General features: G+C 36.7%; 1 protein-coding gene across 4 annotated transcripts in view; it reads left to right on the top strand.

Annotated features, from left to right (window-relative positions):
- znf362a (zinc finger protein 362a) overlaps positions 1-19,995 on the top strand; it is a 32,178-nt gene extending 12,183 nt beyond the window's left edge. The window contains exons 2-9 of one of the 4 annotated variants that reach the window (XM_030134114.1): positions 210-273; positions 536-776; positions 6,263-6,388; positions 7,754-8,081; positions 9,184-9,408; positions 11,448-11,526; positions 11,623-11,781; positions 18,393-19,995. In XM_030134114.1, the coding sequence (XP_029989974.1) occupies positions 211-273; positions 536-776; positions 6,263-6,388; positions 7,754-8,081; positions 9,184-9,408; positions 11,448-11,526; positions 11,623-11,781; positions 18,393-18,512 (1,341 nt within the window). In that variant the 5' untranslated portion in view covers position 210 and the 3' untranslated portion in view covers positions 18,513-19,995. The remainder of the gene's footprint in view (positions 1-209; positions 274-535; positions 777-6,262; positions 6,389-7,753; positions 8,082-9,183; positions 9,409-11,447; positions 11,527-11,622; positions 11,782-18,392) is intronic. The other 3 variants (XM_030134116.1, XM_030134113.1, XM_030134115.1) reach the window with 3 other exon arrangements.
- Positions 19,996-25,792: the final 5,797 nt, after the last annotated feature.

The raw sequence follows: 25,792 nt of genomic DNA, 5'->3' as shown, positions 1-25,792 counted from the left end.
TCTTCCATCACTAGTGTCTGTCTTTTAGTAAATTCTGATTCAGTAACAGGTAAAAATAAATAGTCTTTATAGGGTCACAACTAATACTGCATTGTTTTAAGGGGTCCAGATATGCACTGGATGCATATATTGAACAGTGTTTTCACATATGAAGGGGACAGATATTTTTCTTTCCTGTTTCTGACCCTTATGTCTTTTTTTTTTTTTAGGATGGCTGAACCTCGCTTCAACAATGCTTATTTCTGGCCTCCACCTCCTACGATGCCCAGCCAGGTGAGAGAATCTGGTATTTTTAACTGATATACATGTGGAAAGTAAAGTCTGTACATTGTGAATTTCCTGTAGAAGGTTTATTTTACTTTGCTTGCTGTTAAAAGTTTATACAAAGCCATCAACTATTAATCTTCAATTCAAGGAACTTTTGGGTACAATGTCAAGTTTGAGCCAGTAGAGGGAGCCAGAGCATAACAAAGTGGCACTGACTGAACTGATGATGGCTGTTTTCTTGTCACAAACGTTGTTTCCTTGCTATCAGCTGGATAACCTAGTCTTGATCAATAAAATCAAGGAGCAGCTGATGGCAGAGAAGATCAGACCACCACACCTGCCCCCTGCCACAGCCCCCTCCCAGCAGCCCCTACTGGCAGCTCCCAGCCAGGCAGAAGGCGGTCAGCACGGGATGTCCAAAGCCCAGCAGATGCAGGTTCTCCCCAGCCACAGCCCATCTCAGCCGGACATCGCCCTGCATGCCCGGCCCGCCTCCAGCTCAGTCACAGGTACTGCTTCAAGCATCAGTCCTGCATGGTCATAGCCAGTGTTGTATAAAATACTGGAAAGGCACACTTGAGTAGAAGTACAGGTAGCCCACCAAAAAATTACTTTGGTAGAAGTTCAAGTCACCAACTGAAATACTACTCAAGTTAAAGTCTTGAAGTATCTAGTATATCAAGTAATCTACGATTTAATATACTCAAGTAATGAAAGCAAAAGTACAAGTAAATGTTAATAGCATACAAAGGTAGTCAGAAATTTGAATATTATAACTTTTATCCAGGATTTTAAAACATGGTAAAGTAAAAGACATGCAGGCAAAATATTGAAAATGATGCCGACATCACACACTTAAAAAACAAGGTTTGGAAAACCTAAATAGGAGTAGGATACTACTAGTATTATAAATGTCAGAATTTTGAAAAAAAAAAAGAAAGAAAACTATGAAGCTTATGTGGCACCTCAAATCATGGAGCCTACATTAATCCAAAGTCTAAACCATTGACATAATACCAGCCTGTTTTATGGCATAGCTTCATTCAACTCTCCCTCACATCCACAGATCACCGATAGGTTGAATGTAGACCGTCGTTTGCACATGCGCATTATGCAATTAGGTCTAATGACCAATCAGATCCCTGACTTTGTTGCAGTCACTGTTAAACTCAACGTTACTACTTGTAACAAGTAACCATACTGTGCATTAAAAATGTATGAGTGTAGAAGTATGCTAGTGAGTTAGGAAATGTAGTGAAGTGAAAGTAAACAGAATAAAAAATACTCAGTGAAGTACAAATTCTCCCAAAACATATTTGAGTATAGTAGTGCAGTATTATTACTTTGTTACTATACAACACTGAGTTACAGTAAGTAATAAGCACAAATACAGAAAGAACACATATTTTCTAGTATAACAGGATAAATCTTCAGTTATTTCCATGTTATGACAGTACACAATGGTTAAACAAAGGATCATGTCTGCAGTCAAGTGATCTTTCTTGTTTATGAAGTCCAAACCATAACACATGGTCTTGGATGTATGTCATACATATTCAGAGAATAATATAGTCCTAATAAACTACATACAAAACCTCCGCCTTTTATCTTCATTAGATGTGGGATACAGACTGAAATGTGGATTCGACTTTAAAAGTAAGTGGAACAGAAAAAGGTGTTGAGTTCAATAAGTCTTTTACTTCTGTAAAAAAAAAAAAAATCTTATTTGCCAAATTACAGCTTTGCTAAAAATTGTTAGTGCTTCAGAGCAATTTTGTCGTGGTGTATCGCTGCAGTGAAGTGCATCAGAGTGGTAAAATGTTAATATTCACCCCTCTTGTCTTAATACTACACTGGTAAGTTGGCTTTTTTCCAAAACCAATAAAATGTCCCAATTTATGAGGCCTTTAAAAACCATTACACACCCATAAATGAATATTGCCCATGTTTGACAAGGTTAAATAGATAAAAACAATTACATGACTGGGATGAGCATGTCTGCATATGCACAAAATGTGAAACTGGTGTCTTTAACCAAAGTATATTTAAAGGTTAACTTTATAGTCCCTGTAGGGGAAACTCAGACTAATACACATACAGTGTCTAGCATTAGCATTAGCAATGAGCACATGAGGAGCAGTGAGGTGCCATTGAAGGCACTCAGACCAACTCCAGATCTTCATCAGTACGATGTCACATTTTCTGAAATCTGGTGGTTTGAGGTGGATTTACCCATAGCCACTCAAACTCTCTAAATCCTAAGAAAAGGAGCTGCAGTGTCTCCTTTTGTATGTCCTTTAGCAGAGAATGCACTGGACCATCCTGCATGAAAGTAAAGGATCCAGTTCCATCCCATAATTCACTGCAGTGTAATATCAGACCAACTGATAACTAATTAACATGAGCCAAAGGATGCACTTAACTGGCTAATACGCTTCTGGGTCCGATCAAGTGAAAGTGAACATCAACAGGAAAAAGTGAATTTGTACACATCATTTATCAAGTGGGCTCATTTTTAATAAAAGATCTCTATTTTATGGAACTGTTATCCTTTTAAAAATACCACTGGTAGAAAAAAGTTACAACAGATTTTATCAATTGTACTTTTTACACCATAGCCATTGCTGGAATTCAACGCAAAAAATTATATATAAAAAACTGAAAATGTATTCAATCTGTTGATTAAAGATGATTGTTAAGTTTCACGTATAAGAATTTAATTATTTTGTGAATGTTATCGATATTTATGAGTTTGTACATTTGTGAGTTGCTTAAAAGGCCCTGTCCACATGTTACCACAAAAATACCAATTTTTAGTTTTCAAGTTCCTTATAATTCAGATATTTGAGTGAAACTTTCAGAAAGTAATGATCTTATGATACACTTTGGGTGATGCATACAGTGGTAAAAAGTTGTCCACGTGTTACTATGGCAACCTGTCCACATGTTGCCACATTCTCATGTCAATAAAACAGAGACTTTTCAATATTTTACTCCAAATCTTATTTTCAGCACAGTTGAACATAATATGTAAAAGGTTTTGTCCTACTTGATATTAATTTCTGTCAAGAACTGCAGGTTTTGAATGTTTGTGTAAAGCTTAAAAAATTGATGTCCGTTTCAAATCCATGTGTTACCGAGCAGTAATCTGAATTTTTTCACCTAAAAATTTTATCTCCCCAAATTTTATTACACATAATGTTGAAGTGCTTATAAATACCTATTTAAATATGTAAAATACATGCAAATAAGTTACTCTGTTTACATGACAGAGACTGTTGAACACGAAATGTGTCCACGTGTTACCACTTGATTGGACCCTTCTGTGTTTTGAACATCCAACAGTAGTAGAACTCTGGCTCTTAGAACGTCAGCACTACTTAAAGTGCAGTGTAACATCAGCTTTAAGGGATCAGTGACACATGTAAGAAAGGGAAGGGTTAAAACGTTATTATAAATTGAACCAAATGGTGTTTATTTCCAACTTATTTAGAAGAACATTTGATAGACCCAACACTTTATGCTAGTCTTACTCATCTTATTTCCATACAGTCATGCTAACTGGGATTCCTATCAACAAAAGGGTGAAGGCAAAGTATCTCGAAGTATCTAAAATGTATTTTTGCATTTATTTGCATATTCGGAACATTGTAGTCTCACTGCAGCTGACCCACTTAACATCAGTGTAAGTGCACTCAGATTTTCTTAAAACTGTGGTTGTTATTTTCTAAGAATTCTTCACATTTTTCCTTGACATCATGATGTTTTCCACCAGTGTCAAGGAAAATTACTTTTAAAAAGACATAGGAGGTATTTATTTTACCCATATTTTTAATGTAAGCATGTGTGAAAAGTCTTACATTTTAAAACCAATTAAAAAAGTAAGAAAAACAAAGCATGACATACTGTATTTATGGACTTGAAGAACATAGATTGTGAGAGTGATGAATCTAGTTCTGAATATATGTATATCGTCCAGTTCAAGTTCCAAGAGGCAGAATTAGGAAAAAAATTGTAAAAGAAAAACAAACCGCAGAACCAAAAAGACACACTCTCCTCCTACTTTTTCATTGTAGTTTAGTTTTATTTAGTTTTGACTTTTTTTTTTCTCTAATTCAGTTAATTTTATTAGTTTTTTGAGCAGGTTTGCTAGTTTTTATTAGTTTTCGTTGTTTTCTAAATGCTTAGTTTTAGTTTAGTTTTAGTTTCTTTACATCTTTCATCTTCTTCACCGTTGAATTCAAATACATCCCAGACAGGACTCTGCTGCTTTCTCCCAACTTTAGTCTCCATGTTTCCAGGTAGAGTGGGGACCAGAAGATGACTCTAAATGACAAGTGACGAGAAGTGACGGACCGTTAAATATCATATGGTGCCAGCAGCTAAAACTGCTTGAGGGAAATAAAATGATTTTATAACAATCCGACATTGACAAAGACGAAAACGAAGGGAATTTTATCCATAATTTTTATACGTTTTAGTTAGTTTTGTAAACTCACAATACAGTTTCAGTTATTTATCATTTTTTTCTTTTAATTATAGTTGTTCTTTATTTCAGTTAACGAAAATGTTTTTACAATTCTAGTTTTCGTCATTTTGTTAGTTTTCGTTAACGATAATAACCTTGCCTCCTACTGCTCTCTTTCTGATTTTATAAAACAATCTGACCTTTTCATACCACTGTAGAAAAGTCAAGCTAAATGATCATGCATATCTGTCATGTTGCTTCTATTTCTTGCCAAATTTTCACTTGACGGACAACAGTTTTCTAAACCAAATGGAGATGTGGTTTCCTGGTTTCCTGTCAGACAACAAAAAATATTGCCTCTTGAAGCTTAAATATAACAAGCATGAGTAGTGAGGACATGATCATTTTGATTACAGGATCCTATTGTTCTAGTTGTGCTCTATTAAACACACCAGTAACAGAGGTGGGGTCACAGGAGGCCAAACATACCTTCTGAGGAACATAGTCTGCATTGCCAAGTTATGAGCAAGATTTTGTTTTATCCGGCGTCTGCTAGAGGACAAAAGTTGACAAATGAGTTGACCCAGCCTTGACCTTTCTCCTGCCCTGGTGCTGATGACTAAACCTCTCCAACATAGACTAAAGTCCAGGAAAGAGAAATGTCCAAAGCATGTGTCCAGATGGAGCATGTAGAGCCCGGAAAACACTGACAGAATCCACAGTACTGTGTGCAAAAGTCTGCTGTTTATGAGATTATAATGATTTATTAAGCATTCTCTGTCTCTGTAACAAGATACAACAATAGACGCAGGAAATCTGAGATTAGCATTAACAACAAGAATTTCAGAGATGATTAGACCATTAAACGTCTTTAACTCTTCTGTTCAGATGATATGAATGTTTATACACTTTTTTGTACATAAGTTTGTTTTTTTTAAACTTATTTATACGGTGTTTTAGTTGTGTTTTTTTAGTGCTTATTTATTATGTTGTACAGAGAGAGTATAGTTTAAAAAAGCAGAGTAAAATTCCTTGTATTTTTTTTTAAGATACCTGGCGAATAACGGTGATTCTGATTCTGATTCTGATATGAGATTATCAAATTTAATTCAACACATGTTAAATGTTTCTCATTTTTTGGTTTTTGTTATGGGAACATTCTAGGTCACACTACATACAGACTATTCCCTGTTAAAGCCATTTGTTCATTTTTTTTTTTTTTATTACTGTAAAATATTTCTGCATATTTTGTCCTCTCTTAATAAAGAGACTGAGAAATAGATCATACTCATTTCAACTTTGTAAAAACATCATTGTTAAAAGTGGTCTTCAACTTTTGCACAGTACTTATATATTTAATCTTTAATCTATGTGGATTTAAATAAGACAAAAGACAGAAAAAATAGGAGAAAAAACACATTTATTTCATTTTTCCAAATAACTGCAAATATTTGAGTTTTGTTAAAAAAAAAAAAGATGAATGGAATGTTGAAATGGATTGTAATTAAATACTAATTTTCTCACCAGGTCGTATTCTGGGGGACGTAAACTTAAACCTTGATGATAAGGCAGCTATAAAAGCCAGAGGATTATGGGAAGATTGGCACTTGCGTCAACTCATCGACCACCCCTCTCGAACTAACCATGTGTCAGGTAACCACAGTTTGCACATGGAGTGCTCAATGTGACTTCCTGTTTCTGTGGAGACAATGAAACAAAGATTGCTGTCATGCATGCATCAAAAGTGTTTGGCCTTCACGCATCATTGGGACAGAAAAATAACATTGATTCATTGCTGTCACTAGTAAATAGAATATAGAATAAAGAACAGCATGTGAGTCTTTTTGCAAACACTGCTTCAAAAGGGAGTCAAGTTACAATTCGCCTCCTAATTATTGGTGTTTACCTGCTGCATCCATTGTATTCCTACGGGTAGAACGGGGCCCACGGGGTTAGCTCTGTTTTGCTACAACCTTTTTTTTAAGACACATATTCTCCTGACATGTGAAATGATTGTGCTTGTAGTTCTATGCTTTTTTTAGTGCAAATAATCATTATAACACTATAATTACATGTTGTGCTGTTGCCATTTTGATTTTTTACAACTCTTTATGCCACAGGTGTCAAACATGCGGCCTGGGGGCCAAATCCGGCCCGCCAAAGGGTCCTTTCCGGCCCTTGGGATGAATTTGTGAAATGCAAAAATTACACTAAGATATTAACAATCCTTTTATTTCAGGTTCCACATTCAGACTAATTCAATCTCAAGCAGGCAGGACCAGAAAATACTATCGTAATAACATAGAAATAATGACAACTCCAAATTTTTCTCTTTGTAAAGGTAAATATTTTCATGTATTTACACTAAAACAAAGATTAATTTCACAAAAAATGTGAATAACCTGAAAAAATATGAACCTGAAATGTCTTAAGAGAAGTACAATTTTAACAAGATTCTGCCTGATATTAAATGTTTTGTGTATTTGTAGATCCACTGTGATCTGTAAGTTATAATGTACATGTGGAAATGATAAACTGAGGCATAATATTGTTAAAATTACACTTATTTTTTCAGTTTGTTCATGTAATTCACGTCTTTTGAGAGGATAGTTTGTCGATGTGAACCTTTTCATAATGTAAATCTACTTTTTTCACTCTAAAACATAGAGAAAAGTTTGGAGTTGACATATAATAACATAATAATATATACATTTTACTGGTCCGGCCCCCCTTCAGATCAAATTTAGTTGAATGTGGCCCCTGAACCAAAATGAGTTTGACACCCCTGCTTTATGCACTTGTTGTAGCTTTCTTCTAGATCTCAGTACAACTCAGATGTTTGTTGCACAGCCAACATTTTAAAACTACAGAGAAAAAAAAAGGAAAACATCTTTTAATTGTGAGCAGAAGTACTTACAGAATGCTTGAATTCACACGTGTATTCACATGTATTCACACATTTATAAAGGCCCCTCTTGCTGTTATCTTATGTTTTTTTCTTGTTCCTGCACTTCACAGGTGTGGCTTTGGCTTCTAGAACAGGTAACCTCAACACCTCAGAGATCATTACCCCGACCACTCCCACCTCGAGCAGCCACAGTCGGCTGGGTGGAGCCCCCACTCCTCACCTCATCTCAGGATTAGCCTGCAGCCATGGGATGGAGCCTATGAAAAACAACGGGGGTCTGGTGGGACTCCTCGGCCCTCCTCCAAAGGTGGATCGAGGCCGTAAAAAGATCAAAGCGGAGAACGGCTCCTCTCTCTTAGTGGTGCCCTACCCCATCCTCGCCTCAGGCAATGACCAATCCTGTGTCACCATCACTGCCAAAGAAGGGAAAACCTACAGGTGACTAAAAGTGGACTCGTATTTGACTCATGTTTCCTGCTGTTGACAAAGGCAATCTGTGACTTTGATTCATGTCGACACATGTTTTCAGTTAATTTTAAATCCTGCTCATGTTTAACTCTTTGCTTAGGAAATAATTCATGGGAAAAACACATCACCTGTAAATCATAATAGTGCCAGAACTGTTTGTATTCACTGAAAATAGAATAAGAAAACACTGTAAGAGTACTTCATAACAAATCAAAGTACTCTGTGCACAGTATTAACATGTTTTACGTACAGTGGTGGAAAAAGTTTTTGGACATTCCATGCATGTGTGATATATTGCATTAACAATCACTTTTGAGTCACTGAATTCTGCCAAGTATTGTTTCATGTAGTCACGTAGTCAAACATGCTCCCTTCTGCACGTGCTCTGTTCCATCAAGGTCAAAACTGTTTCAGCAGATACTGAAACCTATCCAGGGCATGACATGTTGAAACTGTCAAGAATTTAATTTATTCTTGTTAATAATAAACAAAAAAAAGTGTTTGTTTGTGTCTGCCTAATGCAGGCACACCTATTAAAGGACAAAAAAAGGTTTTTCATGATAATATCTGAGATTCTGTAACATTTTAAGGGTGTCCGAAAACGTTTTTTCCACTACTGTATGATTGCTGTGGAACAGAAAAAAAATAACATGTACTCAATACTGGGATTATTACACTTCAAAGAAACATCTAATACCTGGGATAAAGTACTTCAGTGTTATTCTTGACTAAATGTGCAGTACTTTTACATTACCTCCCCTCTACTGACAGATAGTGTTGTTGTAAAATGGTACACAGTGAGAGCTAATGTTAATTTCATCATTAGAAATTAAAATATACTGTTTTGTCTATGATTTTTGAAACTGAAATTCTGAAAATGAACATGTGGAGGGAGTGGTTCTGAAACCTCACCACCGTAAATCCAATGTGACCATCCCATTGTGGTCTCTCTCAGGGATCAGACTGATAATGTGGGTCACAGACCAGTCATCGTGGTTAGTGTTTTGGTCGGCTGTTATTAACTAGTGAGGCCATTCACCATCTCTCTGTGTCACTGTGGTTTTGTTCACAGATGTAAAGTTTGCCCACTGACCTTCTTCTCCAAGTCAGACATGCAGATTCACTCCAAAACACACACTGAGGCAAAGGCTCACAAGTGTCCTCACTGCACCAAGTCCTTTGCAAATGCCTCGTACTTGGCCCAGCACCTCCGCATACACCTGGGCGTCAAACCCTACCGCTGTTCCTACTGTGAGAAATGTTTCCGGCAGCTGTCTCACCTGCAGCAGCACACCAGGTTTGACCCTTACACTCTGATTGAATCCAGTTACACCAGTGCACTGCAAAAATCTAAATCTTACCAAGTGTATTTTTCTCATTTCTAGTCAAAATATCTCATCACACTTAAAATAAGACATAATCACCTAAAGAGTAACTTTTCAGTGAGATATAAGAACTTATTTTTAGACAATAGATCTTGAAAATCTTATTTCAAAAAATCTTACCAAGATAATTTTCACTTGTTCCATTGGCAATTTTTTTGTGCGTAATTCAAGATTTTTTTCCTTAAATCAAGGTGCCATTTGACCTGGAACACATTGCTCAAAATGGTCTCATATTTTGCTGTAAATAAAGACGCTGTGTTAAATGTGACGTTCCTAATGGTTTTTTTAATCCAGACATGCAGGTTTTTCATGAATCGGCAGTCTCTTTCAAGGTTTCACGTGTAACCCATCGTGTCCACTTGTGTTACATGCAGAACCTGCCCATTTAAACACAAATAGATCACAAGTGATTTTGCAACAGCGGTCATTTTTGTGAAACACTCTATTTAGCATATTTACTTAGACTCCCAAAATGTACCTGTGAGAGAATAAAAACGTATTCAAAAAAATAGTTGTGCATAATTTTCGTGTCCTTTTTATCGCGTTATATGGGGATTTTTGTATGTGCGCACCAAATAAAAATGTGTTATATCTAAAAATTAGTTTCTCTTTTATCTCAGAAATTTTTGTATTTTTAAAATAGACCCAAAGTGTTTCCAAACTTGCTTCATAACATTGGTCTACATCTGGTTTGAATTTTTAGCCCCTCTGTCCTGCTTTTAGGGACCAGCTTCATAGAAGCACCCCACTAGCCATAAGAGAGAAACTACTTTTTTTTTCGTAAGAGAGGAACTACTTTTTTTTTCACTTCAGGTGAAAGAATCCCTGTGTAGCACTAACAATAGTTGGAACTGATACCTTTGTTTCGCTGTTATGTCTTGGCAGTTATGAAAGAACAAAGCAGATTGAATGTCTGTGGGTTGGTGTGGCTATACCCTGTCAATGGTGACTCCCTTTTCTGGTAGAATGCTCCCTTTTCTCTTTGTTGACCATCTGTTGTTTGCTAGGAACATGTGCAGCTTTGTATAGAAAGACATAGAGGTAGGAACAAACTGCCACAGCACGCTGGTTTGAATCCACAAACACTAATATTTTATGTCTTACTGGAAATGTTAGGGATTTTACTCAAAAACTTTTACACTGTGATGTGAATATGTGTTAGAGGCTGGTATTCCAGTTAAGTGTTATTATAGTCATTAATGATGTTAGATGTTTTATTAACCATTGTTACTGACAGAATTTGGCTCAGACAGTAGACGAGGGATGATATCAAGCCTCTCAAGTGGAAGTGCTGACTTTGAGGGAAAATAATAGCTCTAAGAATTTTGAGTTATATTTGCAGTGAGACCTTATTTCAGGAAAAAATATATCACAGTCAGTGGCAAGAGATATAGGTTTTGGGTCCTGTTTGAAGTGCAATACCATTTACACAAGTTTTTCAATTTGAGGGGTAATTTTACAAGTCAAGAAAGTTGCAATTAATTGTAAGACTGTTTAAGTATCAGACTGTGAAAACACGTAAAGACTACACACCCCAAACCACAGCAGTGACATCACTGTAACTTTGTCTCAGCTGTTTCTGTCGGTGTCTCTGCACCTTCAACATGACCAGACTCGTGCTTTTCACCTTTAATACTTTTTCACCTTGTACTTGAGGAAAATGTGTCATCGTGTAAGAAAAGAGAAAAAAAAAAAAAAAAAAAAAATATATATATATATATATATATATATATATATATATACATACACACACACACACACACACACACACACATATACATATACATATATATATGTGTGTGTGTGTGTGTGTGTGTGTGTAGTTGAAAGTGCAAGACAAAATTGTGTCAAAAAATGATTTGTCTCATGCGACTCTGGATCAACCTCTAACTAATTATTTTACTGTTCAAGCTTCAGTTTGGTAAAGTTAACGTCCTGTTTTCTGTTTCAGAATCCACACAGGTGATCGGCCATATAAATGTGCTCATCCAGGTTGTGAAAAATCTTTTACCCAGCTGTCTAATCTACAGGTAAACATTCACAGCGCTCCCCCTTGAACACAGGTACTGCATTAATACCAGACGGTGAAGCATTAACTCAGTGTGTGTCGTTTCCCATTTCCTCAGTCTCACCAGAGGCAACACAACAAAGACAAGCCCTTCAAGTGTTCAAATTGTTACCGTGCCTATTCAGACTCCGCCTCCCTGCAGATCCACCTCTCTGCGCATGCCATCAAAAACGCCAAGGCCTACTGCTGCAGTATGTGCGGTAGAGCATACACCTCAGTAAGTCTGAAATGTTCATCTTATACAGTTGAAGAAACAACAATTGCTTCAATGATAAGTAAAAATATGTTAAATGTGAGGATTTGCTCCTGTTTGGGTTTCATGTCAAATGTGAATTAGATATCATTTGTTGCTCCATTGGTCAAAAATAAACTCCTCAAAAAGAGTTTGGAAATGTCAGTTTTGTCGATTACATCTCCCCTTTAATAATACCAATCAGTGTTGGATTATTGGAATGTATGTCATGGAAAAGCTTGGCGAGTCATCTTTACAACAAGGTACGACTTGTTGGGATCTTTGTGGAATGAACAACACAGTGAAACATGTGGGTGGCCTCTCCAAAAAAAATCTCCTGTTGGTATTCACTCCTGTTCGAATTGCTTGGTGGATTGGATGATTGCAATCCCCCTCAGTAATAAGGTAAAAACAACACATTTCAAACATTTCTACACTGTTTATTTTACTGGATTGGGGACTTTATTAGCAAGCTGAAGATCCAAAACAGCTTGATTACCCCCTCCTGAGTAAGGCTCATCCTTTTAGCTGTGTTGCTCATCCCACAAATGTAAGATCCTCATAAGATGTACTTCATTGTAAGAGCTTTCTAATGATATTTCATCCAATAACTGACTGAAATAACATCTCCACTCTTTTTATGAGGAGTTTAGCAATTACAAGTCTTGGTAATTGGGTATTACGTGTTCTTCTTGGCATTTAAGAAATTAACACCAGAACTATCAGGGTACATTAAAACTGCCTATGGGTACAATTTATCTTACACTTGCAATTGCATTTCCAGTACACAGTGAATGTATTCATATTAAACATATACATATATACACATACATGAGCACTGGAGGAAAATATTTTAGATTTGGGTGCTGTGACATTATTAAGAAACAGCCATCACATAATGAGATCGGTTTCATGTACATGACCAAAGTACCTTAAATGCCCCATATAGATAATAATTGGCCATATTACTAAGTCAGTACATTTTATATCCATTGGTGCTTGTAGTGTTAAAATACTTTAAAATAATAGTACTCACTATTCACAGATCTCCACCAGAGCAGTTAAATTTACCAGAAAAAAACAACATACCATCCTCCAACAATCACAACTTCAGGAGAACATATGTGATTCATTAGAATCAAATCTGACAGGTTTTTTTTTCCTTGAGGTCAATATAAAGGAACTTTTAGAATTTGGGAAACTTTCCCTGATATTGACTTTTGTCCTAGAATGGCCAGAAAGGATTATTTGTTGCAAAAAATAGCTGAGAACAAAACAGTTCCCTGGAGAGTAACTTCTTATTTCAGTGCCTCTTTGGTTTCGCCACTGCCCTGATGGTTGACGAAACTACATGCATATTCCGCCCCATTTACTCCAAAAGGGGAAGTGAATGTGATTTACAGATTTTGACCAGTTTTTTCACCACTAAGGATCTTCTGATAGAGGTCTGGGAAACCACTGGCATAATGTTTTAGATATTGTCAACAGCAGTCTTGTTTCTGGTTTAGTGCCTGCCTTTTGGAAAGGAGCTGTGGTAGAACCCCTTTTAAAAAAGCCCACCTTGGATGTACAAAATCTGGCAAATTATAGACCCATATCAAAGCTTCCTTTTTTGTCTAAGATTTTGGGAAAAAAAACTGTGTTTTTACAATTGCAGTCTTTTTTGCAACAGCACAATGTCATGGACATTTTTCTGTCTGACTATAAATCTTTTCACAGCACAGAGACAGCACTTTCAAAGGTTTTTAATGATTTGGTTTTTATTACCAATCCTGGAAGTGCAGCTGTTCTTCTGCTTTTCGATTTAACAGCTGCATTTGACTCAGTGGGCCGCACAATTCTTTTATCTTGCTTAGAGCATTGTGTGGGTGTCAGAGGGATGACATTGGCCTGGTTTAGGTCCTACCTGTCTGAGAGGTCATATACAGTAAAGGTTGGGGAATCCTTTTCCTCACAGGCCCAACAATGCTGTGGAGTACCTCAAGGGTCTATTCTTGGGCCTATTCTTTTTTCTTTGTATCTCCTACCATTAGGACAGAATTTTAGCAATCATGGTGTGTTGTACCATTTTTATGTGGGCGACTCACAAAGTTACATCCCTCTAAAGAAAAAAAACTCCCTGGTACCCATTCGAAACTGCTTGCATGATGTCAAGGTTTGGTTGGCAATGAATTTTTAAACCTTAATGAGTCTAAGACAGAAATTGTTGTTTTTAAACCCAACTCCTCTTTTGTTTTTAATTCAGATTTGGGTTATCTTTAGCAGTTCATCAAACCTACTGCCACCACCCTTGGCGTCATAGTTGATGGTGATTTTAAGCTTGACAAGCAGATAAATATCATGGTTAAATCCAGTTTTTATCATATTTGGCTTTTATCTCATCTTAAACCAGTTTTATTTTTCAGTGATCTGTAACGCGTAAAATTCAAACTTTTATCTCTGCATGTCTTGACTATTGCAATGCACTGTACACTGGTAATAGCCAAGCAAACCTTGTTCATTTACAGTTAGTCCAAAATTCTGCTGCATGTGTTTAAACCAGCACATGACATAGAGAGCACATCATGCCAATTTTATCCTCATTGCACTGATTCCCTGTTCGTTTTAGCTCCAGCTCTTTGTCCCAAAGACGAGGCTTAAAAGTCAGGGCAACCGGTTCTCTGACTGTCTTTTATTATATATATATATAGTTGATTTTATGCTCATGAAGATGTTTATTTATTTATTTATTCATTGCAATTAGGGCTAATTTGTACAGTGTGCAGCACTTTGGAGACTTTGTGTTGGTAAAATGTACTATGCAAATAAAAGTGATTTGGATTGAACAATCTGATGTAAAAATGATGCACAGATCAAGAGGAAATTGAATGTGCAGACAAACTCCTCTAAGATTTAAGTCTAGCAACATAAATCTCCATAAATCTCATCTAAAGGGGGTAAAATAAAGAGGGAGCATAAAGTGAATGATAATTATGATAATGTAAGAAATGTGCTCTCAGTTCTTCTGACTGCACCCACTTAGGAGACAGGAAGTGAACTGGTTTACATCATTGGGGATGTATGTATTGACCCATCTTTGCGTACATACACACAATACTCTAGTTTTTTTTTTTTCCACCTTAAAGGCAAAGTTCCTAAAAAGCTGTTTACATGACTAATGAAAATGAATAGAGAACAGCCTGGAATTATGTAATCATATACGTTCCTCATTTTATCAGAGAAAGTATCTTTGTCTAAACTGTGTGTCTCAACCTGCACTAAATCATGCACATTAGATTCATTTTCCAAATGTGTTGCATACTATCCATGTACAGTAAGCATATTAAGCTGCTTTTTATGTCGGTGTCTGCAAAGTTTCACTAATCACATGACCAAAGTGCACACAGACATGTCATTTTTATGCTTTCATTACTATTGCTTCAAACAGGTTGAGTCCCAGAATTGGACTGTTTTTACCCCATCTGCCCCTGTGGCAGTGGCCGCTGCTTGTCTTTCAGACAGGGGAAGCTCATTGTCGGCTTACATTAAAAACAACTGCCAAGTTATTTAAGCATACATTCGGCCTTCCGTTCCTTTTTAAGAAAATGCTCAGTGACCTTATCGAACCAAGTAGGCGTCTTTTCCAGGGACTGGACCAGTGTCCTCTGAATGTCCAGCAGAGCTAGGCTGCTTAGATGGCCTTGGCCCATTGTGTTGTGGGTTTAAGACTTCAGCCTTTTTAACTCTTTCGGTGCCAGACAGTTAAGGGGCTAATAAGCCTTAAAAGTGCCACAGAATTTGGCCGTTTTTCAGTATTTCGCGTCGTTTTTATAATCGAAGTCTGAATCGTCATCAGAACTCATTTTCTAGCAGATGGGACTGTTTTGACAGATCGCTGTGTTTACGATATTACTACAAAATGGCCATCTAATTTGCATATGATTTCATTCATAAATTCATTCATAAAATTTCCCAAGCAGAAAACGAAATGCGAGCTCTTCCTTGGTCAAAAACCGCTCGGTAACATCCGACCGATTGCTACTTAGATTCAAAACGCACCGGACGCAGCCGATTCATTATTGATCGTAATTTGCAAGAAGATTTGAAAGAACGTCATCGAAGTGTGAGAAAGAAATGGGGGTAGATGGTTTGTTTGTACACAAATATGGCGTGTTCTCCAAAGCCGATCTGATCGGCCCGTGGCACTTTAAAGGTTGTATTCGTAAAGCCGATTTAATCGGCCCATGGCACTGAAAGAGTTAAACAAGAGATGCTCCTTTCACTCCGACCTAGCCGACAGTATGATTGATTTAACTATCTACAAAACAATATTAAACTCAAACAAGAAATGATTAAATTATGGAACTGAAACAAGAAAACACTGAAATTATGTTAAATTGAAACAAGGAAGTACAATGAGTGTGTTTTATTTACAGCGCGAGAAATGAACGAGTAATTTCGTAGTGGTTTCTCTCTTGATTTCACAGCAGAATGCGCAACGGTATTAAACTAAACTGTGTCAGTGAAGGAGTAGATCTGAAAACAGCTGTCAGTCAAACGGGTTTCAGTCTTTCGACTGATCTTCCAATCACCACGTGGGATTCTGGCGTCCAGCCCGGCCGACCTCCGCCCACAGCTCCATTCACCCCCAGAGATGCCCGGCGTCCGGGGGCGGGACGACATCGTGGCATTTATCCAATTACCGTCCAGTTTTGAGGCAATGAAAAAAACTGTTCCACTCAGTCCCATTGAAGCCCATAGACGCCCGGCGTCTACGGGCAAATGCACTGAGCAGAGATCGAATGAGAAAACAGAGACACGGGAATGGAGGAGAAGTGAACAACATCACGTCCGTTGATTTGTTATAAAGCTGATTCTGAACGAACTCATCTGTGAGATGAACGTGTTCTAACACATTTGTAGTCAATAAAATGTCAACACAACTGTACATATTTAACCATTTAATTTTCGTAATTTTAGGGGAAGCCGGGCTTCCCCTGCAGTCTATGAGAAATCGCCACTGCCCTGTGGGTATTGTCGTACCCTGTGGCGTCACATTGTGCATTTGTGTGTCTGTCCATCAGTATCAATGCAACTTGGGAAGCTCTAAGACGAGGTGTTTTGGTGTCGACCTTGGCCTTCATTGTCAATGTTAAATCAGGGTTGATGTGTCAAATTTGGATGCCAGTGTTGACCGACATTTTCATTTTTCTTTTGGGGGTCAGTGGGTGCAGATAGAAGAAGCATAAATGAGGTAAGGGGACAGTGATACCAGTGGGGGAGCAGGACCCAACAGGGGTGTAGGTGCAGGACAACCATCATTGTCAAAAGGAGACAGGTCATTATAATTTGGTTTTGTTTTGCTTTTTTTTTTTCTTCAACTACTACTCAGAGCTTCTGTGTTTGCACATGGTCAACTATGAAGTGGTCTGGGATTACATTTGATGATTTCATTCCAATTCTCAGGTAGAGTAATTACAGATTTCCACTCATGACTGATAATGAAAGCTTAAACAAAGGAAAAACAGTAATGAAATTAATGTAATTCAAATAAACAACTCGTTAGGAAATTTAATCAAAATAATCACCACATTAAGTGCAACTTACTCAAATATACATCTACTGATCCAGACAGTGGACTAAAATCAGTCTGACAGAGGCCACATGCTCCATCAGACAAAGGAAAAGGCAGGACCGGAGTCTGATCCAGGCCTCTTAAAGGGGGGGATGTGGCCTGATAGGTGAGACCAGGTCCTACCCCACCTCTACCAGGAAGTGCAGTTCTCAGCAGTAACAGTTTGTTATCATGTTCAAAGAATCTCCCTAAAACTGGAAAAATGTCTTATTTCTAAATATTCGAAAGAGGTATGTTGTTAAAGACCTGTCAAATTCAGAATATTCAGAATAGTGTACATGTAAAGAAAAAAAACTCACTGTGATCAGGAAAATCAGGATGATTTGTCCAAAACTGTGGACACTGGATTGATGATAAAAACTTAACTGGTGGAGATAACAGCCTAACAGTTCTAATCCTGATGTAGGACCTATTTGTCAGTTTAGTTTTTTGTTTAAAGTTAATTTACCTTTTTTGTTTACTAACTTAGTATTTTTTTTTTGCTAATTGTTTATTTTTTGTTTGTTTAATATTTAGAATATATTTTTTGATTTTTATGGTTATTGTTTTCATTCTTTGGTATTTAGCACTTTTTTGTTTTGTGTTTTCTTATTGGTTTAGACCGTGGGCACCTGGGTATAAATAGGGAGCACAAAATTAGACCAGCATGCACCTGGGTGGGCCTATGGTTTTTTACCAGACACACAGACTATCTGACAGTCAGACAGGACGAGCAGGAGAGAGAGCACAAAAGGCCTTAGTTGTTGTTTGCCTGCGAAATCTTTAAAAAAAAACAAACACTTGAACTACATCTATGATATGGACTTTGTGTTTTTGACTGCGTAAACCACAAACCCATGGTGCATCTAGTGGTTATTTGAGTTATGTTACAGTCTTAAGTTCAGTCACCTTTAAGTTGATTTAATTTCGATGACAAATACCCGCTACACCTGATATCAGATTGTGTTATTTTTGGAATGACTGAAACATTCTTGTCTTCCAGGAGACATACCTTATGAAGCACATGTCCAAGCACACAGTGGTGGAGCACATGGTGTCCCATCACTCCCCTCAGCACAGGACCGAGTCCCCTGCCATCCCTATACGGATCTCCCTCATCTGAGCTCCTCAGTGCTGTTGAAGCCCCGCCTCCCCATCAGACGACTCTCCTGTGATATCAACAGGCCTCTGACGGACGTTGAACCCACAGATAGGTTCCAAATACTGTGCCAGATTGTACTAGTTTCTTGGGAAGAGGTGCTCTTTTAACAAGTATATCTTCATTTCCTTTGTTGCTGACCAGATAGTATTATCGGGGACATCCAAAGATGATTTCTCAGCACTTTCAGGCCTGGAAATGACAGGCTTTAAATATTTTTAGTGTGAATACACAGAAAAAAAAGGCATCGCTCCAGGCAGCTACATGGGAATTTTAACTTTTTTGTGTTTTAACAAATTTCTTTGCCTTTTTATACAGTCCTTTATGTTCCTTACTTAAGTCTTGCAAGATGATATATTTGCATCAAAAATAGTCTTCCGTTAGCGACAGTAGGTCAAGGCTAAGTGAACATAGAGGTGAATGCTTATATTGTGTGTACTCATGTGCAGTAAGTATATCGTGCCACTTTTTATGTCAGTGTCTGCAAAGTTTCACCAATCACATGGCAAAATGCACACATAGACATTTATTTACACTTTTGTTACCGTTGCTCCAAACCAGGATGAGTGACTGTCTCAGAATTGGAATTATGAGTGTTTTGTTTTGTTTTTTTTTTTCCTGTTACCCTTATTTTGTTGTATATTAAAAGTATGCTCAAGGCAATCCTTTGTGAAAGTATATATTAGTATTAACAAAAAAAACCCTGACAAATCCACAAACACATGAAAAGCAGAATCAGTAAACAAACTACTGTCAAGTTAAGTGCTAAAAGGGATTTAATAATGTGTGATTTTTAATCTTTTACTGTGCTGGTCAAAATGCTCTGAAAACATCATTCGTATGCCTTTATCTTTCCAAATTCTCCACAATATCAAGGATTATTGAGTTGATATCATACTGAATGCTGCACTTACGGTACTTTTTGACCATTTCTGTATTTGAGTGTGCAACAACAATAAATGTTACATTTGGGCTGAAATGTTACACCACCACTCTGCTGCTGACACATTCTGCAGATGTGAAAATCAACAGAGATATGTTTTTGGAATTTCTACTTTCATTGTGTAGATGCAGCATCCATTGTCTTTGAATATTCATTTTACTGTCGTATTAATAATCAGTACTTTTCCATTTTATATACATTTAAGCCTTAACCTTGTTACAACTCTATGGTCCACTTTTTTTATTATTATTATTATTATTTTACCTTTGCCTTTTATGCCATGACATGATATATACTGTAAATAAATTATAATAACTGTCAACCCATTTTATAATAAATAGTTATATAATTGCACAAACAGGTTTCTCCATTGTTTTGTAATCAGATATTACTCCTGACCAACCTTTGTCTCTATTGTTGATAGAAAGAATGCTCTTTTAGGAAGCTGCTTGTCTGCCGATGAAAATACAGGGGTTGGACAAAATAATGGAAACACCTTAAAAAATCAACAAAATATAATTTAATATGGTGTAGGTCCGCCTTTTGCAGCAATTACAGCCTCAATTCTCCGAGGTATTGATTCATACAACTTGTGAATTGTTTCCAAAGGAATTTTAAGCCATTCTTCAGTTAGAATACCCTCCAACTCTTTTAGAGACGATGGCGGTGGAAATCGACGTCTTACTTGAATCTCTAAAACTGACCATAAATGCTCAATAATGTTGAGGTCTGGGGACTGTGCCGGCCATACGAGATGCTCAACTTCATTAGAATGTTCCTCATGCCATTCTTTAACAATTCTAGCTGTATGGATTGGGGCATTATCATCTTGAGGTGAAGATGTTTCCATTATTTTGTCCAGCCCCTGTACATGTCCTAGTTTCTACTCAGAGACTTTGTACAGGTGTGGCGGGTGTTGGGTTACCCTTGAGCTGTCCATAAAAGCATCAGTTTACAGGAGGTGTGAGACTCGACTTGTGTCATTTTGCTTACTGGTGTTCCAACAGATGAGGATATTGTGTTAAGAAAGTTCAAGTCCGCTATTTTGAAACATGGAAATCACTAATGTGCCTCTAGGGGCCTTACAATGAACAGTAATTTCTGAGTCACAATGAAAAAAGTATCTGTGCCAAGTTAGACTGTAGCACTTGTAAACAATTCTCTTATAACCAAATATGGTGCTGAATATGTGATTCCCTCATGGCAGAGTGTCTGGGAAGCTTGAAACTTTGCTTTTAGATTTTGGAACACATACCACAAGCAAAACTGAATCTGCACTGGACAGAAGTGGACATCAGGTTCAGATTTCCTGGGTGTTTCTGGTAGACATTTACATTTGTGCCCCAATGGATCTGTGGGTAAAAGGGAGCATGAGAGTGACATGGAACACATGGCCTCGGGTCAGAACCGAACCTGGTCCACCACTGCAAGGCCTCAGTCCATGTGGTACAGGGTGGGGAAGCAAAATTTACAATATTTTGAGGCAGGGATTGAAAGACAGTGTATGACCAATTAGTTTATTGAAAGTCATGAGAATTTATTTGCCACAAGAAAATTGACATAATAGAAAATGTTTTTATTCTATGTGTCCTCCTTCTTTCTCAATAACTGCCTTCACACACTTCCTGAAACTTGCGCAAGTGTTCCTCAAATATTCGGGGGACAACTTCTCCCATTCTTCTTTAATAGTATCTTCCAGACTTGCTCGTAATAGTTTTGCTCATAGTCATTCTCTTCTTTACATTATAAACAGTCTTTATGGACACTCCAACTATTTTTGAAATCTCCTTTGGTGTGACGAATGTATTCAGCAAATCACACACTCTTTGACGTTTGCTTTCCTGATTACTCATATGGGCAAAGGTTTCTGAAAAGGTATGGATAATAGTGTTAGGTATGATTATGACATCAATATATGTTTGGTTTCCAAACAACCGACGAAGTGCCTGCTGAGAAAAAAACAACTAAATGTTCACTGTAAATTTTGCTTCCCCACCCTGTATAAACATCCCCCAGGAGAACCACAGGAGCTCCCTGAGAATCTGTAACTAGGGGTCATTTAAGGCCCTAGAACACAGGTGTCAAACATGCGGCCCGGGGGCCACATCCAGCCCACCAGAGGGTCCAGTCCGGCCCTTTGGATGAATGTGTGAAATGCAAAAATAGATAATAAGAAATTAACAATTCTTTAAGTTCAGGTTCCACATTGAGACCAATTCAATCTCCAGTGACTCAGACCAGTAAAATACTATCATAATAATCTATAAATTACTCCAAACTCCACATTTTTCTCTTTGTAAATTTAAATATTTTCATGCATTTACACTAAAACAAAGTATAATTTAACAAAAAAATTTGAATAATCTGAGCAAATGTGAAGAACCTGAAATGTCTTAAGAAAAATAAGTGTGATTTTAACAATATTCTGCCCGTTACTAAATGTTTTGTGTATTTGTAGATCCACTGTGATCTGTACGTTATAATGAACACGTGGAAATGATAAACTGAGACACAATATTGTTAAAATTACACATCTTCTTTCAGTTTGTTCCAGTTATTCACATTGTTTGAAAGGACAGTTTGTAGATGTAAACATTTTCATTGTTTAATTTGACTTTTTCACTATAAAATATAGAGAAAAGTTTGGAGTTGACATTATTTATATATTATTATGTTATTATTTTACTGGTTCGACCCACTGCAGATCAAATTAACCTGAATGTGGCCCCTGAACTAAAATGAGTTTGACACCCCTGCCTTAGAGCATATATTTTATTTTATTTTATTTTATAGCATGCACAGTATTACACTGTTGCCCATAAAATTGGAATTATTTTGGTTTTCAGACATATTATTTTCATTCCAATTTATAGGCATGAGTAATCACCTTTGACTTTATCAAGAATAAATCAGTCACCATCATTTCATGAGAAGAGGTAAAAATATTTTATTCCCACTCAATGAGCAATAGTGTATATATATGTATACATAATTTGTGCTTGTTTTGTTAATTTTGATCTTTCTTATGTTTCATGTTTCTTTTTTGTCTTATAAATAATCCTAATTCACTCCCCCTTTGATGATTACCTTTGACTGTTTTGACGGTGTGTCTCTACCTTGGAAGTCAGGCTTAGATCAGGCTGAACTACATTAAACATATCACATTCAGAAGACACACAACATAGAAGCTGGGGCCTCAAAGAATACAGAAGCGGTTTAACTGTTAATGTTATCGAGTTAGCCTGGGGTTCTCCATTGCTTAAAAAATGAAAAACAAGTGCAGTCTCTTCCCATTTTCTTGCCTGAAGATGAGATTAACTGATGGGCCGCCTACTGACACTGATTCACCTGAGTATTGCCAGTCAACTACAGAATCTTTTATTAGTATCAGTTGGATCAAAATGCAGCTTGTTTTGTTAAAGTGAACTGGTGGAAATGCAAGGTGAACAACTCGAGTAGTACAGATAGCAGATACAGTATATAAAATATGATCTCCAGTAACACCCTTCCCTCTCCCTATCTGATATCAGGATTCAGTTTACTACCTGTATTCTGTTTATTGACAATGAGCACACTTAGATCCTGCCCACTGAATCATATGCTACTAATGTTACTGGTATTATTTGTACTAATTTTCCACTGAAATGGACAAAATCTAAATTTTGAATTAGCTTCAACTATACATAAACACAGAGAGTGCAATGTTGCTACACTCTGCTTGTTGTGTAAAACTAAACCCAATAATGAGCATTTGTGTCAGCTGCTGTGTTGGTTGTGCAAAGCCAGTAGAACCATGAGGATGTGGTGTCTGAATGCTGGTTTTGGTTTCTGGCTGCAGATCCAAACACTAACACAGGGACTAGTTATAGTAACTGTCAATTTTATGGCAGGAATGAAGTTATCAATAGCAAACTGACAAGGAACAGTCATTCTTTCATTTATTTTCTGAACTGTTTAATGCCCTGGAGCATTACGGGAGTTTTGGAATCATTTCCAGCAACCAACAGGTAAAGGTGGGATACACCCTGGATGTGTAGCCAGTTCATCACAAGGCAATCTGAACATAGATTTATATTTATTTTTATCCATCTGCTGGTCATGAAGGGGCAAAGTACACACCTGATTTGCTTACGCCTCACAAACTTCTTGATCTGTCCATTAAAACATTAAAATTGTTTTGATAAAAACAGTGCGACAAGTTAAAAAGTTGCTTCCACACCTGCAAAATAATTACTGAGTCTGAATGTAATGTTGCATATGGAAATAACCTAATTATAATTAAAACGAGTAGTGTCAGGCACAACAAACCTCGCCCCTTGCACGTATTGTAGCTTATTTTGGCATCGATCCAGCGTGTGCTCATGTCAGCATATCAATTGCCTCTATATATGTGCCAAGGTTGCAGTAAATTGAAACAAAATTGATGTTTTTAAAGACATGAAATTTTGCCCATTATACGTAAATAGAAGAAGAAAAAACAATTTAAAAATTCATAACACATTGAAACTTTGACCTATTTTTCCCAAAATGTAATGACATCTATTGTAGGTCGCTGGTAATGTATAAACCAAATTTGGTATGAATTCAACCAATAGTTTTGCTGCTACAGACATTTGAAATTTAGCCCATTGTAAGTAAATGGGGAAAAAAAGGATTTTAAAAATTCACAAAAAAAATTTTAACTTTGACCTACTGTTCCCAAAATGAAATCAGATCTATTCTGGGTCACTGGTAAAACAGAAACCCAACTTGGTACGAATTCAAGTAATAGTTTTGCTGCTAGAGGGTGAACAAAGACAGAAACAAACTGAACCAAAAACAATACCCCTTGCTTCCCCCTTTTTTTTTTTTAATTTTTTTTTTTTTTTTTGGGGGGGGGGGGGGGTAATCAAAAAGGCAGATAAAGATAGAAATGGTTCAAGTGTATTCATTGTTAAAGCAGTGAAGTGGCCCAAACTGTGCATTGAGTAATCTATATTCTGCACCATCTAAACTCTTACTTTCCTGATTTAAACCAAGAGATGCAAAGAAAATGGGAAGTGAGAGAACCAAAAAACTTCTGATGTTCAACCATACAATTATCCCAACACAATGAGAGAAGTGGATTTGTCCACAGAGGAAGACTGTTTACAACTTGCCCACATGTACAGAGCTGCACAACCAGGTACTACATGTATTTGCTTTGTCTGGGATCTCATCCAAAAACCAGATGCAGTTTGTTGTGTTGAGAAGTTCACTCATCAGTGTTATCCATAAACTGAGAACCTGCAGATGTTTTCAACAGGTCTGAGTTTACTCACACCACAAGAGGCCACGCCAGGAAGAAATTAATATAAATAACTGCAATAAACTATAATAATCTTGCAGTTTTTTTTTTTTTTTTTTTATCTTAATTGCTGATAAGGAAACATTCATTCTCTAATCTAATTCACAGGTGAGGAAAAAAATGAAAAACTCATTCCAATCTTCCATTCAGAATTTAAAATGATACCAATAAAGCTTATGTTAGTGTTTAAATTAGGGAAAAAAGCATCTCATTCAAACTAATCTTGTTGTGACTTCCCTTATCTTTGAGCTAAATGATACTGACATTGCGGTTTGCAAATAAACCTCATCAACAGCTTAGAAAACAAAACAAAACAAAACACTTTCAATCACACTTATCATAAAATGTGTTCTTGAATCCCTGTCCACAAATCCAAAGTCTTTATTTGCTGTTGTGGTTGCAGATCAGAATGCATCATACTTCTTAAGAATATGTGATAACACTTTACTTGAAGGTCTAGCTTTATAATGCATTAAGTGCACATTCATAAGACATTATAATGCATTTATAATGCATTATAAAAGCCATTACAACAGTTTATGATCATGTACAACAACTTATACCAAGGTTAATAAAGTATTATAAGTGTAGGCATAATGTATTATAAATTCAGCGTTCATAATGTTTTATACATCCATACCAAAGCAATGTGAAGGAAATTATTTTTTTTAGGTGGGGAACTTTTGTTAGGTTTTGTCACTGGTCCCTATACCCATCTATTTTAGGGATTTCATATTTATTTAAAAACAAGTATGTGATTGAATTAACAAAGATTTAGAGCTGCCACATTATTTTTTATTTATGTATAATGCAACATGTAACACTTCTATTTACTGACTCTGTTCTTTTCATGTTTTGTTTTTGCAAAATAAAGAGTTATTAAGAACACTTTGATGTATAATTTTTGACTAACACTTTACTCAGAGCAGCAGATACTGCTCATACATCATCATACTTGTGTTGTAATATCATCAG

The sequence above is a fragment of the Sphaeramia orbicularis genome, chromosome 5, assembly GCF_902148855.1.
Source record: "Sphaeramia orbicularis chromosome 5, fSphaOr1.1, whole genome shotgun sequence".
NCBI lineage: Eukaryota > Metazoa > Chordata > Actinopteri > Kurtiformes > Apogonidae > Sphaeramia > Sphaeramia orbicularis.
Note: the sequence above shows the minus strand (reverse complement) of the source record. Positions and strands in the feature narration are given on the sequence as shown.